Source organism: Phoca vitulina, unplaced genomic scaffold (genome assembly GCF_004348235.1).
Source record: "Phoca vitulina isolate PV1807 unplaced genomic scaffold, GSC_HSeal_1.0 scaffold7, whole genome shotgun sequence".
NCBI classification, from domain to species: Eukaryota; Metazoa; Chordata; class Mammalia; order Carnivora; family Phocidae; genus Phoca; species Phoca vitulina.
The window spans coordinates 21,297,084-21,316,104 of NW_022589710.1; the positions used below are offsets into that span (position 1 = coordinate 21,297,084).

Sequence of the window (19,021 nt, forward strand, 5' to 3'; positions counted from 1 at the left end):
GTAGTTTGTTTATAAAATAGTTTTACACAAACCACTCTTAGCAGTGCAAGCTTCTGAGTTGAAAATTATTCAGGCTTGTTTCATTGAAGGCACTTGGTTTCCATGGCAATTTATAAAAGATGGTGGTTTGGTTTCTTCATTGGAACAGATGACTTAGTTTGGGTGTTCAAGTGGCCGCAAGCAAACTCCGATAAGCCTGTGTAATATGTAAGCCCAGGTTTACCATCCTGGATAGTAATGCATGCAAAAAGAGACAGCATACAGTTATCTAGCTTAGCCATGGGAGGAAAAAAAAATAATAACAATAAAGGTGGGATGGGGACAGGTGGGGAGGAGCATGAATGCTTTAAATAATTCTGAGTTCGGGTTATTTTCAAGGAAGGGTAACAACCAAAGGTAAATGGGCCTACATTTATTTAATTCTCTACGTAAAACCTTCTTGAAAGGAAAATAAATGCCAGCTCTTCACGTACCCTGTTTACAGTGAGGTTTTTGTTGGCAGGCCATTAGGTTTCCATGGTAACAAGCAAACTATTCATTTGAAACAAAACCAGCCATGACTTTGTGCTTTGACAAGGATTTCTATAGCTTTTTTTTTTTTTTTTTTTTTCCAGAGTTCAACCAGATGACCAGATGATGCTGAAATCTTTTTAGCCACAAAAGCACCTGAAGGTCTCTTCTCTACTCAGGTCAAGATTATCTTTTATATGTAGTTTGGAATAAGTTATACTTCCATGATGTCTTTTTATCCCCAGTGCTTTAAAAAATTCGTTTTTATTATTTTATTTTTGAGTCAGTAGTCAGTGGAGGAATCTTTGGTAGTTTGTTTTTCAATGTCCATTTACAAAGACTCTTTCTTCATGCCGGTGTCTGGTGAATCTTTTACAGCCTCTGCCAGGATAAGGTCACCTTCGAGGACTTAAGATAGAGATGAGTACGATGACCGGAAAAAGCCATAGATGTACTAAAATTCCAACAGCACCATCAACAGAATCTAAAGACAAGGAAAATAAATGCCAAGAAACAAACAAAAAAAGAGAATAAATATTCCATGTAGCTACCAATACAACTTTGGTGAACTAATAAAACAATAGAGTATATGGAAAACATTTTTTGAAAATACTTTTTTTTTTTGGTTTATTTTAATTATCAGTCTATTTCCAAGACACATGAAAAGGAAAATAACTTAAATGTGTGGTTAGAAAAATAGAAATATTTTAAGTTGATACGATATGCTATGAGAACTTGTCTGGAAGGTATTTGTGTGAGTTTGTGGCTGAGTTCAACCTCAGAGTTCTACTAGCCACATGGAAGTATGTACACACAGAAAATTCTTGTTAATCCTAAGAGGTCAGTTTTTTCCCAAAGCTTCCAGAAATGATTAAGATTAAAGGATGAGAGAAAAACTACTTTTTATGAAAACTAAGAAGGGATTGTAATGGGTAGAAAATCAGCTACCGCAAACAGTGCTTAGATCAGTCCAGTATCTATACACTGAATAAATAATTATCTATTCAGTGTGAGTTTTAGAAGCATTATGAAGTCCATTTTAACTAAAAAATCTATCCCACTATTCTGCCTTAAGATTCCTACCATAATTGGTGTTTCAAGTAGAGCTTCATGTCCAAGTGATACTAGAATGTATGCCTTGCCCAGAAGGGCTAACATGGGCAAGCTGGGAAATTCATTCACCTGGCGTAAGTTACAAAATGGCTCTCACCTAGGAGAGAGCTGGGTTTTGGAGACAACAGACAACCTCAGCTTTTGATAGTATGGGCCATAGTACCATTTACTGCCTGAGAAGGGTTGGGAACCCGAGCAGTTAGGAGGAGGCTTTTGGCTGCCAAGCTAGTTCGTACTTAGAAATTAACATTAATTTAATATTCACCAAACACTGTCAAAATGAGCTTAGTAAATGCTAGTTAAATAGATACAGATATAACAGAATACTTTCTCATACCAAAGAAAATGTTTTTGTTCAATAGGGCTGTTTCCTCTGATTTACAGAGGCTGAATAAAAATACCTCCAATATGTACAGATATATCTTATTTAAAACAGCCACACAATTCTCTGACTTTAGAAGAGAAGAAACCTGATTTTGAAAGTGTTCTATTATGTAACAATAAAGTCCTTTGGGGTTTTCATCATCATTTCCCTGTTGCTACTCTTTCACCACTTCTGTTTTCTCCATGAGGGAGAATGTTCTCTCTTGCTTTCCTCATTTGGAAAGTTTAATTCAATTTTTTGAATTTAATTTGTAATAGTTTTCAGTGATCAAATTATCTAAATGTAAGATTTCTATGTAAGATGGTAACTACCTTCAGTTACTAGAATGTTACTGTGACTGATTTATGTTAGGAAATTCGAAAGAAATCCCATTCTCCTCCTCTAAGGAGAATGCATGCTTTTCTGCGCATTTGACAAATCTACTTCATTTCGATACTGCTACTGGTTTTTTTAAAGCAAAATTAGCCAGACACAAGGAGAAATTTTTACTAAATTTGTCACTTGAAAGGCTAAGTATAATGACAAGAAGGTGAAAACTATGAGTAAAGTGGCTCATTGTTATACACAATCTTAGTTTTTGTCTTTTTACAATGCTTAAAAATGGAGTCAGCTCAGTTTCTATGAGCAATCACTAGGTAGTTGCAGAAATTTAACTTTCAACATCTAGACTAATATAATTTCTCACTAAATATACTCAGTCAACAAAGACTCTCATTTGCTCTAGACTTAACAAAATGGATTTTCATGTTCCTTTTATATGTACTAAATAATTGATGAGTTTTTTGTGTAAATTTAGCTTGATCGATACCCCTTTATATAACCACAAAATTAAAGACTCCAGAAGGGCCCATGAAAATACCTGAAGTGGAGGAATTTTTAAAAGACGTGATTTTAGTTTTCTCAACTTCACATAGATAATATGGAGATGAAGATTTTAAGAAGTAGCTCAACACATAATTCTGATGTTTTTTGCATTATTTATAATTTTTAATTTGTATCTCTTATTCAAAACATTTTTGTGGTGACAAAATAAAATTTGAAGATATCATTAAACTATAATATTCAAACCAGAGTAAAAAATGAAACCAAATTACTAAACACGATTGTGATACACATAGATGAATTATACTAGAATACAAACGGGCTGATTTATTACTTATTGAACATAGTTAGGCTCTTCACAATAGTGAATCTATTAAAATGGCTTGCAAAAGTTAGACCTAGAAAACATATTCATAAATGGGGGAGAAGGGGATAAAAACAGCTATGGTTATCTAAAGATGTGCTGAGTATATAAGTCAGCCAAATATTTTAATAAAAGTAAAAAAAAATCCCCTGAAATTAATAATATAAATTAAATACTTTTAAAAATCTTAATTAAAAATCAAAGTGGGCTTGCCTTACATAGAACTAAACCAAAATTACTTTTGTCTTATCTTAGGTCAAATATGCATACCATCAAATTTAATACTTTGTTTTAAAAATATCTTCAAGATTTTAGGGTCTCACATATAAGGAATTTCTAAATTTACAAACTAAAAATAACTGAGTTTAAAAAATTAGACCATTTTGGTTTAATAGTTATTATGTTACTTTAACATCACATCAAATCAATCCAAGAATAGACACTTACTCTTAGTCGTTAGGTCTTGTTTTGCACATTCTCCTTCTGCAATCGATACATCATCAATGGCAATGTCACCTTCTATGCCAGGACCTCGAATACCTTCAAAAATGAGCTACAAATACGAATGAAACAAACCTAAATGTAGACCTTTGATTTGTAGATGGATTCTTTTTTTTTTTTAAAGATTTTATTTATTTGACAGAGAGAGACATAGTGAGAGAGGGAACACAAGCAGGGGCAGAGGGAGAGGGAGAACAGGCTTCCCACGGAGCAGGGAGCCCGATGCGGGGCCCCATCCCAGGACCCTGGGATCATGACCTGAGCCAAAGGCAGACGCTTAATGACTGAGCCACCCAGGCGCCCCTGTAGATGGATTCTTATTGAGAAATTGAGACGCCAAGCCCAAAATTGACAGCAGTTCTGACATCTATTATCAACAGTCTTCAAAATTGTTACTTACAAAAAAACATAAATGTTCTTAAAACCAGTAACAGGATCTTCCTTGCTTACTATTAGTTTTTCACATCAAAAGCTCTGTGTTGATTTTAATATAAAACTAAACTTAACTGATTAATATGATAAAAACTACTACTACTACAAACCCTTGCACTTTCTATTTTCAGGGGTAAGGAAAAATTTTTATTTAAACAGTACTTCTCTGAAATAGATGCCCTCCAATTTTATCCAAATATGTAACACTGGTTTTCTAGAAATATTTTCTGGAATGAATCAGTTCTGTGTTCTTTATAACTGTATTATGTTTATTGAAGCCCAGAATGAGGGATTACCATCTCTATGAAATTTATTTTCTCTCTTGCAAAAATGTGAATAAGTTTCTCATATTCCCATACGTTATGATATACCTCCATGATTTCACTTTTGACATTCTATTTTTAAAAACCGGAAGATATTTATGGGTTTACTTATGTTGAGTGTTTAATGGCAGACCTTTGAATTTCAACAGTGATTAACACTGAGGTTTAATACATGGAAGTTGAAAGAACAGATGAATGAAATCAGTCTCCTTTTATTACTAAATTCTGAGTACAATGACAATATAAGGACAATTAGCAAATTTTTATTATTTCATTTTTACAGAAATAAGGCTGTTTTAAAATTTTCTCTATAACCCCACAATTGTTTCTAGCAAAACCTTTTAATCCTTTTAATATGAAAAGGCACCCTATGCCTTTAGTGATTATATTCACAAACATTTCTACATGCCAAAATGAAATATCTAGTTTGGTCTTTCCAAGGAAAAATATACTTAATGAAGAGGTGTTTCAACATCAAGCTGATGTGTGCATTTTTATACAATTTCTAGCCTTATTTCATTGCAACAAATTAGAGGGAAAGTCTATTTTTATCAATGCCAAAATTTTTGGTTTTGTTTTTTGTCTTTGAAAGTATCTTGATATGGCTTATTTTTAAAGGCAATTTTGTGATGATTTTCAGAAAACTTAGGCTACCTTTGAGAAGTTGATCTGTTGTTATGTTTTACTATCATAATTTTATCAATTGGAATCTCTAAGTGATAAGCAGAAGCATTAGTTATAAGCTTTTGTATTGAGTCCCTTTTCTCCACATGAATATAGTTCATACAAGTAAGAATAATTTTCATGATTTGATAGGAGAAAAAGGTTTGGAGAAATTTTTATTATTATATTTAACTTGTGTTGAAAGGGTTTCCTGCTTATCTATGTTGTGATAAATAAGTTAATAAAGATTATCCAAAGCTATTTCTTTGAAAAACATCCAAAATGTCATGTATCACTGAAGCCAAAACAGAATGGCAGACCAGAATTAAAATATGGTATAGAATCAAGTTGGTGGTATATGGATTCTCAGTCCTCAGACAGAATCAGCAGTGAAACACTACTTTGGCTGCCTGGAAATAATGACTTGCATTTAACTTAAGGTGGTGTTTTGAAAGTTATCTGGAAAGTGGCTAAAAAATCCTCAGAGGACTTTTTAAATCACAAGGTCCTCAAAGTGAGAATTAAAAAACCCCAAATCAATGGTATAAAAATCCAAGAGCACTGAAATCAGAAAAGCCGAAGTCATTTTAATGACTGTGGAATATTCCACGTTAAGGATATCACATAGTTTATTTAACCAGTGCCCTATTGATATTGTTAGACATTAAAATTGTTTTTGGCTATTCTGAACAAGGCTGAGATGAATGCATTTTATTTTTTTATTTTATTATTTTTAAGTAGGCTCCTTGCCCAATGGGGAGTCCAACACGGGGCTTAAACTCACGACCCTGAGATCAAGACCTGAGCTGAGATCAAGTCAGACACTTAACCAACTGAGCCACCCAGGTGTCCCAAGATGAATTCATTTTAAAACATTAATATACACACTTTTTAAGAACACATGGCTCTTTAAGGTCATCATAAATTGCCCCTATCAGCACTATTGCCTTTTTCCTAACCATGGGTTTTTTAAGTCATTGGGTATTTTTTCTTGTTTTGATATGTGCTGCTTACCTGATTGAGAATCAATGTTAGAGTAAATCAATGGTTATTCCCACCCCCTTCTTAGTTTCAGTCATGTGATGCTGAGTCTTCTCTCCTGAAGATAACAACATGAATGGAGTGTTATCTTGGAGAAAGTCAGAACTCACAGATTCATGATGACATGAGTCTTATTCCATAAAATCCAACGTGCTCCACTTTGGCCCCATGGCTAATACTTAGTTGAATAAAAGTGGAGTGCTGTCATCTCAGTTCTTTCTTTTTTGTGGGTATTATAAAGGATCAAATGGAATAAAGTATAGATTTCTGCCTCCCAGTCAGGTTTTAATTCTGGACGGAAGCAGGAATAGGAATGTATTAGGAAAATTTGGTTTTGTAAAGAGAAAACCTCCTCAGTCACCAAGAGTTTTAATTTTAAAAGATGGTGTGGGAAGGGAAAGGTTGTAAGCCTTGCTTGTAGACTGTAGTAAGGGGTGTGCAATGCAGCCACGGCAAAGAAGGGGACTTTGTGTGGAAAGTGAGGTGTTGGTGAGAAGACTGATAGGGGTAGATTAGAATGTTCTGCACCTGCTTACACTTGAAATTCAAACAGATGAAGCTGAAGTCATAATCTTTTCATAGGGAAGGATGCTGGAGAAATCGGTTTAGGAGTACATGGATTTTCCATCTGAGGTATGTAGAGGTGAATAGGTGATAAAATTATCCATCCAAGTATTTTTTTCTTATTTAAAGCACACAATTATTCTCACTTAGCAAGTTCTAGTCACCTGGAGGTAGGTATCAATATAAAAAAGATGGGACTATTTTAAAAAGGAAAACTAAAATGTATAAATCCTCAATGAATCATGGAACACTACATCAAAAACTAATGATATAATGTATGGTGATTAACATAACATAATAAAAAAATAAAATGTATAAATCCTCAAAATCATTTCTTTTTTTAAATTTTATTTTATTATGTTATGTTAAGCACCATATATTACATCATTATTTTTTGATGTAGTGTTCCATGATTCATTGTTTGCGTGTATCATTTCTGAACTTTTCGAAGCTGCTTGTCCTGGAATGATGCTGTCATTGCTCAAAGCACTTCAGAATTTCTTTCACTGACTTTAAAGTATTAATTACTTCTACTTTTCCCATTAACTTCCTTTATCCTCCCTTCCTTCTGCCTCCCGGTGCAGGTACATAGGCTTGTGCTTAAACCCAAGGTCGGACCTGGGTCGGTGCTAAAGACAGAGTCCTGAAGCAGAGAGGTTGTGAAGGATGCTGCCACACTTCTTTTGTGGTGGGACTGGGAGCCTTCTGTGGTAAGTGTCAGAGTAGACTGATTGATGCAATTTAATGTGAGTGCTGCCTCCCTGCAATATGTTGACTCTAAGTGTGTAGCTGGCGGAACAACAAAAATACAAATCAACGGAAGTCAAATTTTCAGGTGTCCAGAGGACTGCCTAAATCTAGAATGTTCTCTTATATAAATACTTATATAAATATACTTATATAAATACTTCATCCCTTGTGGATCCTGAATGAGTTAAAGCAACTGAATTGCTTTCTGTATAAGCATAGCAGGTGTTTTATATATCGTGTGTGGAAATAAATCAGGATTATAGTAGTTACTAGTAGGATAATAAAAATAATTGCTGACAATTAGTCTCTTGGGACAGTTGTGTAATTAGTGTTTTTAATATTTATTTGTAATTTTGTGATGATAGGGAATCCAATCCAATAAGCCAGAGAAATATCGTAGTCCTCCTCAGGGTCCTGTTTGGACAGGAAGAAAAAAGATCCTGTGTAGGATGTTTGTTTCCTTTTAATTTCCATAGCAGTTTTGCTCTTAGGAAGATACAGATTTTTTTTAACTCCTACTGACTCTCACAAAGAGATATTTATTGCATTGTTCTTTTTATGTTCTGAACTCCAACTCCCACTATATCTTTGAATTATTATAACAGCATTTTATAGATTCTAATACTCTCATAAGTGGCTTCTAGACTAAGACCTAGAGGGATACTTTTTCCTTTGTATTTTTTTGATTGTGAAGTAGATAATAGAAATAAAATGCATACATATTCAATTTAAACAGTGTACCTTGGCCAAACTTTCAAGTGTTTATAAAAATAAATTCTTGGTGACAAACATCTTTTTCTCAGTCATCAAAAGGAGAAACTATAACAGTTCATTATGATGTATCTCAACTTGGAAGCTGTAGTCTGTATGCAATGAAAAAAAAATCTGAATTTTATTCACTTAGAAAAGAAATGCTCTCTAGTTTAATAGGTTAAATTTTGTCATATTTTTATGAAATACCATCATGATTCTGATTACTGTTACATTAAGTGATAAAACTATGTTCCTTTCCTCTTTAGTACTTCTGAAATGCATCTGGTTTAATTGCCATGAAGAAGAAACTAATGGCATCTAGATACTTGAGGAGAAAATGTTAAAGTTTAGATTTCCTAAAAGGGGGGGGGCTCAGTTTGTGCAAAACCTGTTCTTTACACACGATCACACTGGTATTATTTAAAATGGTTTCCCTTAACTGAAATGACAAATTTAAAATTGTATATGTTTTCACAGCGTGGTCATGCAATTCAGCAAACTTAATATGCAGGAAATACAGCATGATCAGAAAATGAACTCTTCGTGGGTATATTTAAATGGGAAGTTAATAAAATGTATGTGCACTTGTGTTATTACAATGACACTACAGAAAATTAGTTTAATCCATTGATTGACAATTTCTTATATATATGATAGGGCTTTAAAGCTTATAGATATAGATGTCAATTTAGAGATAGAGCTATAGATGATGCTATTAAAGCCTGTGTTCCAATATAATTTCTCAGGAAGGAAGAGCTCCATGCAACACTAATGAGTAAAAGTAGATGGGGGTGTCAAAGAATACAATGCACTTCGATGACGTGACTTCGATGTTAATGAGGCCTTCTGCAAATGTTCACAGCATGTCTTCTTCAAGACAAGAGATATATCGCTTCTGATTATTACTGCTAAGGCAAGCACAAAGTCTAAGGATGCGGTTTGAAAACTGACAGAGTACCTCACTTGGAAAAAACTCAGGATACAAATAAGGTTGAAAATAGCTATTAACATTGGAAAATGTTTCCAATGGCTACTTCAGGAGCCACTGCCATGTCTATATAATGGCCTTGGAATTTGGCTTAGAATGCCAGATATATATCTACATGATCATGTGATATCTAGTAAGGAGGACAATATATTCCAGATTATTATTAGAGAGATAAGCATGAGGGCAGCATGATGTAATAAGAGAACTAAAATCTTTCCAATCCCTATTTAATGTTCAGGATTTATGTGATTTAAGATAAACCATTTCAAAATCATTTTGAAATCTTTAAATGAGGACCTAAGTGTAGAAGATTTCCAGAATTCCTTTCACCTATAACAAAGAAAACACAAAGACTGTATTTTATGTCTCAGAATGCCTCTATATTTTCCCCCGGAAAGCATTTGGAATATACTACAAAAAGAAAGAAAGCGGGGCGCCTGGGTGGTTCAGTCGTTTAAGTGTCTACCTTCGGCTCAGGTCATGGTCCCAGGGTCCTGGGATCAAGCCCCACATCAGGCTCCCTGCTCAAAGGGGAGTCTGCTTCTCCCTCACCCTCTCCCTCTGCCTCTGCCCACAACTCATGCTCTCTCTCAAATAAATAAATAAAATCTTAAAAAAAAAAAAAAGAAAAGTTAAAGAGGATGGTTAAATATTTTTCTTGGTGTAAGATATAAATTATAAGTGACATTCTAAGATAACACTATATCAATTTTACTTTTTTGGAAATTTTGCTGTAATCCTTCCAAATCCCGCAAAATATATTTTCATCACAGGCACTGATCATGCTAAATTAATTCTTGACAAAGAGACCCAAAGGGAATTTCAGTAGGATAAAACTTCTATTTACCCTGAGAAGTACTACCCAATTTTATTTTCAGCTAAGCAAACTAATTGGACACACTCAAACAAAGGACTTTGCAAGTGGTTGTGTTTTAAAGGGTTTATAAATCAAAATAATTTAAATGCATGCAACTCCAAACAAATAAAACAACCTAAATGTCCATGCAGCAGAGGCTCAAAATCACTTATATCTCATTTAAAATTCCAAGAGGTAGGAGATATCCTTTCCACTTGAATTAAAGACATTCTATGATGCCACAAAGCTACATTTGAGTAATATTAAAACTTCTCAGAACCTAACTTATATGCTAATATATTCTGTACAGTTTTTACTATGCTTTCCTTGTAGGCATCACATACCAAAGCAAGTATTTTTGAAAAACTCGACAGTTTACAAATGATTTTTGAGTAAAAAATGCTTTGTCAGAAAAAAGTTCAAAACAACAAAAATCTCAAAACCAAAACAAAATAAAAGCAAAATATGGGATAGGCTGATGTAGTTGTGCTTCATGTTTCCTTCAAAAATCAAGACTTAGAGAATAATAGAGTCTTTAGCCAACAGACCTAGAAATATGTCAAAGAATAAAAGAACGTAGAAATCCAAAGTAAAAATATGATTCTATTTATCTTATTTTTGACTGGTAATTTAAATAGCTTAGCAATGCTTCATTAAAAACTGCTACTCTTTAAAAAACCAACACAAAACTGCTACTCTTCGATTTGCTTCCAGCCAAGATAGATTGAACAGTAAGCAGATCTATTCTCCCATCTGAAACAACAAATAACTGGACAAAATATATGAAACAATAAACATCAGGTAATGAAGAACAATGATTAATGAGTGATAAGAATCAGACAAAGTGAATCCTATGACTGCCCTATACAGAACTGATAGACTATGGTGCAAGCAGAAGAAAGATAGAGCCTGGTAGAAAATCTCAGTTGAGGAGATGGAGTGGAGTAGAGTCTAAGGACTCCAAAGCAGCTAGAGTGTGCAGTGTAGAATACAAGCGAGGACAGAGTTGCAGAGATCTGCAGAGAGTCTCCCTAGTGTATTTCGCAATGCACTAATCAGGACATGAATGTACAGTAGTTACTGCACAAGAATTGGGAAAGAACCAGAGAGATGAACTGAAGGTCACAGTACCCAGATCACACAAGACTTGGAAAACCTCATAATTCATGGAGCATTGGATAGAGTACTCAGAAGACTCTTGCCTTGGAAGTGAGAAATAATTAGCCCCATATGAAACACTGCTTCGGTCTCTCCGTTAAGCTTAAAAGCAAGACCAAAAAACGGCTAAACTCTCTCCAAATAACTACATCCCAAACAAGCTCAAGAATATTTATAGAAATATAAAAATATCCAACAAATTTTGTATTTTGTAAAACTCTAAGAATTTTAGCTATCAAAGTAAAATTCCAAATGTCTGACACCCAATCAGATTACCAGACATAGAGAGAAGCAGAAAAATGACGTGTAATGAGGAGAAAAAAATCAGTCAAAACCAACCAAGAACTGACATAGATGTTAGCATTAGCAGACAATGACATTAAAACACCTATTATAAATGGGTTTCATATATTCAAAACATTAACTAGAGATGTGGAAAATATTTTTTCAAAGACTCAAGTTGAACTTACAGAGATGAAAAGTACAATGGTTGAGATACAAATTACACTGAATATGACTGAAGGCAGATTAGACATTGCGGAAGAAATGATTAGTGAATGTGAAGACAGAATAGAAATTATTACAAAATGAAACACAAATAAAAATAAATAAAAAACTCTAAAAAAGCATCAATCAGCTGTGTAACACCTTATATATATGCACATAAATAAGGAGTCTTATATACATACATAAGGTGTTGGACTGGAGTCTTTAAAGGAGAGCAGGAGAAACGAAAATATTTGAAGAAACATTAGCCAGACAATGCTTAAATTTTATAGAAACTATAAACTCACAGATCCAAGATCAATGAACCACAAGCACATGAAAAATGAAGAAAACGACATAAAAGCATGTCACAATTAAATTGCTCAAAACCAGTGACAAAGAGAAAATCTTAAAAGCAACAGTTCACATTACATATAGAAGGATAAATAGGAGTTTCAGCAGATTTATCCTTAGAAACAATGCAAACAAAAGGACAGCAGAACATCTTTAAAGTTCCTAAAGGAAAAACTAGAATACTACACTTGGAAGAAATAGCTTTCAAAAAATGAAGGTGAAATAGACTTTTTCAGAAGTACAAAAGGTGAAAAGAATTCATGTTTAGCAGACCCACACTACAATAAATGTTAAAAGAAGTCCTTCAGGCAAAATAAAATTGATACCAGATGGAAATATGCATCTACAAAAAGGAACAAAAAGCACTAGAAATGATAACTGCTTTGAGCACCAACTATGCAAACCCAGTCTGATTTCTCAGTTGGAATGAGGGGAGGATTATAGTGAAGAGAGTTCTCCAAGGTTTGGACTGTTGTGAAAAAAGCTTTATTCATTTAAACACCATTGAACATCTGCTTTAAACATTCTTATAAATCTCTTTTTTTGTGAATTTAATATGTAAGTCTCTGAGGCTACAGAAAATTTGTTGTCATTTGTAGTTGTAAATATGTTCTACTCTGAATTTACACTGACCACATCCTTCCTGGTAGTAAAAGACTAATTCATGTCCCGAAATCCCTTCTTTAAATCAACAGTTTTGGTAACAAGACACAATGGAGTAAGATGGGCCAAATCACAAAGAAAAGCAATTCCTTTCTATAAGATTGCAATCTCAAACTTGGAGCTGACCCTCTGTGCATCTCATTTCTTTCCTCTATGAAACCCCCTCATTGCTTATATCTAGGGGCACATTCCCTTCTGGATTCTCTCTGCTGTGACATCCTGAATGAAGAAACATTCCCTTGCAAGGACAAAACAAACAAAATAAAACAAAATTCACATATTTGCTAATGTGAAAAATTATAGAATAAAAACTATTTGCATAAATATAACAATTTAATATCTGCTTGTAGGTCATTCTATTAATTCTGAGTAGTGAATAATTTTTTTAAGATTTTATTTATTTATTTGAGAGAGTGCAAGAGAGAGAGAAAGAGCATGAGCAGTGGGAGAGGGGCAGAGGGAGAAGTAGACTCACGGCTGAACAGGGAGCATGAGCTGGGGCTCGATCCCAGGACTCTGGGATCATGACCTGAACTGAAGGCAGATGCTTAACCTACTGAGCTACCCAGGTGCGGTGTAGTGAATAATTTTAGTTCAGATGCTGATTTTCCTAATTTCCTTACTACCTTATGCAAATTTCTCAAGAGTGGACGTTCTCTGTAATGACCAGCCCACTGGACTCAACTTGCTTTCCTATTTGAGTATCACTGTCTTTAAATTCTGTGGGCACCAAACTTTCCTGAATCTCCTTCCTTTTAACTCTAAAACATATTAAAAAATACTACTTAGGATTGAGCTCTTTTCCCACAGTTCATATTATTGGTTAGTGTTCTGCATGATTCCATCATTTAATCACTGTTCACATATGTACACTTTCCCTTGGAAATATCAACCACTCCCACATTTCTAGGTAGGACATACAATCTGATGACTCATGAATGTGCATGTCCCCAAAGTTTCAGACCAACATATACAACAACCTGCACATTTTAAAAAGGATACTCCATAGGCATTTTATTAACATGTCCAAAATAGAAGTAACCATATTCATCCCTGAAGCTTGTCTCTTTTCCTCTTTTTGTTATTTAAGGTAATGTGTAGCACAAGCATTACCCAAGACTCCCTAGTTAGAAACTTGTTAGTCATTTATGGATGCTTCCCAAATTCCCAACATAAAAAAAAATGTTCTGCTAGCTTTCACACCTAAGTATATCTTGAAATCATCCTTTTTTCTTTATACCACTTCCCTAGTTTGTCCCTTCAACATCTTTTATGTGAACTTTACGAGCCCTAACTGGTTTGCCAATCCAGGTTTACCTCTTTGAGCCAGCAACATGACCGCTGTACCGCATCATCCCCAGAGCAAAACCTTCCAGTGACCCCCCTGTTACCCAAGCACCATATGTTCCTTAACCTTAGTTCACACCAGTCTGATTTCTCTTTATGTACCAAATTGTAGATAAAAGTTTTTCTGTTTCTCAGGCAAATCCTATGGTATATGATGTTGATGTCTTTGTTCACTCTAAACTCTGCTTCAATATTAATGTTAGCTCTTTCTCTACTTTGCAATCCCTCTCCTTGGTTCAGGTTTCACCTCATACAATAAGTTTTTCTTGACTTTGTTCCATACTCTTCTAGTTGGTTGGGCGTTATCACAGAACCTTGTGCATACCTCTATTACTGCAATTATTACAGTATGCGATGTGTTTACATGTATATTTCTACCAAGATGAGGTAGACAATCATTTTTAGATCTTCAACCTAACAATGTTTCTGGCACACAAGAGTAGCTCAAAAATATTTAGTGAACTGTTACTATGATAATAAGTGATTGTCTTGAAAGTGCTCAATTATTAAATTGATGTCTATGGCAATAAAGGAGTATCCTAAAGAAAACAGTAATATAACTATTCTTTTAAGTACCTAGTGTATATATATTTGATTTAATAATTTTGTGTCGGTGAGGCAGTCACATAGGAAGCAAAAATATATCTTGAAGTACATTGAAGAAATCACCAGTAGAAAAAAAATACCCAACCTGAGTACATAAAATACACATACTTCACTAAAACTACATTATTTTCTCCACTGAAATAGTTTCGTGAAATATTGTCTCAAGCCATAGTAGCCATTTTTATAGTCATTAAAATTTCTGTTATATATTTGCAGCTTTCTTAATTCAATTTAGCCTTACTCTTTTATATCAAAACAAAGAAAAATAGCTTCTTCAAAATTCTCTTTGCTCATCAAAGTGATGTTATTAAAATGACATTACCGCAAAGAGACACATTTTGCTAAAGCACGTAAAATTCCATCAAGTAAAATTTGAACAGATTAATTGAGAATCAACTATCCAGTTTCCATTATTATAAGAACCTATGTTATTTATCTTCAGGAAACAAAATATACACATGTGATTTTATAGAAATAGATTACATTTTCTCCTAGCAAATCATTTGGATTTTGAAAGACTATTACTCAAACATATTATTTGATAAGTATTAATTAATAAAGAAAAGGGACATTTTCTCTTTATAAAACAGCTTTGGAACTAAAGAAAAACAATACTGTCGTTTTTGTGATGCTCATATATATCACAGAATTTCTGAACCTTCATATTCCTATGTTTGCTCAAGGTCTGCCTTTAACTTTATGCTCATGTGCTGCAATCTCTTCACAGAAATGATTGTTCTTTTCTTACCTGGAATGAAGTGATTGGATATATATTAACATGAGCCTCATTCCACCGCTGTCCTTTATTCCCACTTGAAGACCACAGTGGATTCTCTATCGTTGTCTGCCCTTTCAAACGCAGATAAACATTTAGAACACCTAAAAATAACAATGACATTTTATTTTGTATATTTGTTTTTGTTTCACATTTGTTTCTCCTTCACCTAACACTTGTAAACTGTTAAAAATAAAATTTCTCAGGACACTAGTGTCTCCTTCTTTCTTCCCCTCTCATTTCTAATCTTGCTTTTATGACATTTGGCAGGCCTCCAAAGACGATTGTGTCCTAATCCCTAGAATCTGTGAGTGTTATTTTACATGATAAAAGCGGCTTTGCAGATGTGACCAAATTAAGGATCTTGAGATGGGGGTGGATTATTCTAGATTATTTTGGTGGGTCTTAAACGTAACCTCATGTATCTTTATAAAATGGAGGCAGGAGATTTGATACAGGAGAGAAGGAGGTCATGTGAAAGAAAAGGAAGATACTATGTGGCTGGTTTTGAAGATGGAGAAAGAAGCCACAAGCCAAATATAGGCAGCCTCTAGAAGCTAGGAATGTGTTCTCCCCTAGAGCCTTCAGAAGGAACTAGCTCTGCTGACATCTTGATTTTTAGCCCCATGATACTCCTTTTGGATTTGTCTTCTAGAACTGTAAGATAATGCATTTGTGTTGTTTTAAGCCACACAGCTTGTGGTAACTTATTTGTTACAACACTGACAGGAAACTAATATAGCCTGTGTGTGTATTGAGTGGCTTGTGCAAAGTCTGACTCTAAATGCCTTGTCTTATATTACCAATTAGCATCTCTTTTTCAATTTACTTTTTATCCAAGTCTCATTTCTCTTCTAAAAGAATTATTTGAAGATAAAATGAGAATAAGTTTGTCTCATGATTTGATATATCTCAAAAGTTTCATGTTCTGAACACAGTAAAAATAGTAGTGATGCTGATGATATTAATACAACATAATATATGTTGAACATGTACTCCAGATAAGGAATTAATCTTCTCAGCAATCCTATGAAGTACTATTATAGAGAAAACTTCGAGTGGTTAAGTAATTTGCCCAGTTCATACAGTAAGTAAATATCAGAGGCAAAATTTGAACGCACAGAGTTTCAAAGTCGGCTATATTGATCACTAAGCAATCAGTATTTTGATTCACTTTAAAAAAACAATTTTATTGAGATATAACTTACATGCAATAAAATTCTCTCATTTTAAACATACAGGTCAATAAACTTTTAATTGATATATACTGCAGTGTAAGCACTATGCAATCAAGATACAGAACATGTCCATCTTCCCAGAAAGCTCCCTCACTTTCCTTTGCAGTTAATCTTCAGAGCACCTGAGCCCTTGTTCCTGTGCCAAGCAACTACTGATAAGACTTTCTTGACTAACTGATGATTTTTGCCTTTTCTAGAATTTCCTATTAATGAGATTATGCAGTAAATATTTTTTGTGTGTCCAGCTACTTTTCCTCAGCATAATTTCTGTTATATTCATCAATGTTACTGTGTTCATCTTTTTAATTTTAGTATTTAGTTCATTTATAGTTACTGTAGTTTTTGATATGTTTGGAATTAAGTATACCATCCTATTTGTTCTCTACTTGTCCCTCTGTTTTTTATTCCTTTGTGGTTCCTTCCCCTCTTTCTTTTCATTTGATTTTTTTTTTTTTTTTAGGTTTCAGTTTATTTCTTGTACTGATTTTTAAATCTCTCTTTTTAATTGTGTTTTAGTGGTTGTTCCAGGACTAACAAGAGGCACTCATAACTTTTCACAGTCTAATTATAGTCAATATTTTATTCTTCATGCTCACAATTCATACAGCATACATGTTTTAGGATGACCTCCCTTTTTTCATTTCAAAGCTGATACTTTACATTCTATATCTTACTTCACACATGTAATAATCTTACAACAGTATAATTAATTTACCTGTCCTCTATCTATTTTTAATAGTAATTGTATCGTTTTACCTTTGCCTAAAATGTAAACCTCACTTTACAGTGAATAGTCAGATGTATTTTATACAAATTATAAGAAGAACATACAGTTTTTAAATTTTCCACTTATGTACCATTTCTGATGGTCTTCATTTCTACCTGTTGGTCTGAGTTATAATCTAGCACCATTTCCCTTTGGCCTTAAGCACATCCTTTAGTACTTTTTGTAGGGGTGATCTGCTGGAGACAAAGTTTCTCAGATTTGTTTATATAAAAATAACTTCATTTCACTCTCATGTTTTTGTAAGATCTAAAATTCTGCCAGTTTTTCCCCCAAGCACTTTAAAGTTGTTCTATTTTCTTCTCTATAGCATGGTTTCTAATGTGAAGTCAGCCATCATTTTATCTTTATTCCCTTGTATATGTTTTTCTTTCTCCCTCAGGCTGCTTTTGAGAATTTTCCCTTATCTTTGGTTTGCAGTAGTTTGATTATAATGTGCCTAAATAATCTTGATGTAGAGTTTGCTGAACTTCTTTTAGCTTTCCCTTTATTTCTGCCTCATCTCTTTCCTCTACTTTTCAGACTCCAATTATATATATGTTATGCAATTTGAAATTCTACCAGTCACTGAAGCTGTGTTCATTTTCCTCAATCTTTCTCCTTCATTTCTCAGGTTGGAAAATTTTGTCTGTTTTCAGCTATATAACTAATATATATAACAGCTAATAAACTTTTTTTTTTTTTTTTTTTTTTGCCTTCTGCAGTATGTTTTTTAAGCTCCTGCAGTGAATTCTTCATGTCTTGTCTACTACTTTCTGGTACAATTCTTATTTGGCTCTTGTATAATTTCTCTTTCTCTGCTAGACTTCTCCAATCATTAAGACTTTATGTCCTATGATTCTTTTAATATATTTACTCTAATGTCATTGAACATATTTATAATGCCTTTTTAAAAGTTTTTATCTGGGCTGCCTGGGTAGCACAGTGGGTTGAGCATCCATCTCTTGGTTTGGGCTCAGGTCATGATCTCAGGGTTGTGAGATCAAGCCCCATATGGGGCTCTGCCCTCAGCACAGAGTCTGCTTGAGACTCTCTTGTATTCTCTTTCTGCCCCTCCCCCCCACACACTTGTGCGTGTGCTCTCTCTCTCTCTCTCTCTCAAATAAATAAATTAAAAAAAAATAAAAGTTTTTATCTGCTAAGTCTAATGTTTGGTCCTCTTCAGTTTATTTCTATGGGTTGATTTTTACTTTTTCATTGACTGTGGATCACATTTTCTGTTTCTTTGTATATCTAGTGATTTTCATTGAATAATGGGCACTGTGGACATTACACTGTGGAGACTTAGATTTATAATCAGTTTCGTTTCAGCAGACTATTCAATTGCTGACTTGTCATGTTAAACTTGTACAGATAGGCTTGGTTTTATGGTAGCAGTGCAGATCTGTGAAAAGCCCAAACTGTCATCCTAAACTCCTTAACTTTGTGGGAATCAACCTCCAAATCTGTCTCCACCATGGATCTTAGTGGGGCTTAGATTTAGGCTTTTAAAGGAAAGGTCTAGAGAGGTCAGTTCTTCAGGGCATCATCCTAACTACTAAGGGA

At 34.0% G+C, this 19,021-nt stretch overlaps 1 protein-coding gene across 1 annotated transcript in view; it reads right to left on the reverse strand.

The window, feature by feature from the left end:
- Positions 1-589: 589 nt before the first annotated feature.
- The window catches only part of MDGA2 (MAM domain containing glycosylphosphatidylinositol anchor 2), a 796,100-nt gene continuing 777,668 nt past the window's right edge, over positions 590-19,021 (reverse strand). The window contains exons 15-17 of the mRNA XM_032405031.1: positions 15,428-15,558; positions 3,642-3,747; positions 590-994 (exon numbers count right to left, since the gene is read on the reverse strand). Of these exons, the coding sequence (XP_032260922.1) occupies positions 906-994; positions 3,642-3,747; positions 15,428-15,558 (326 nt within the window). The 3' untranslated portion in view covers positions 590-905. The remainder of the gene's footprint in view (positions 995-3,641; positions 3,748-15,427; positions 15,559-19,021) is intronic.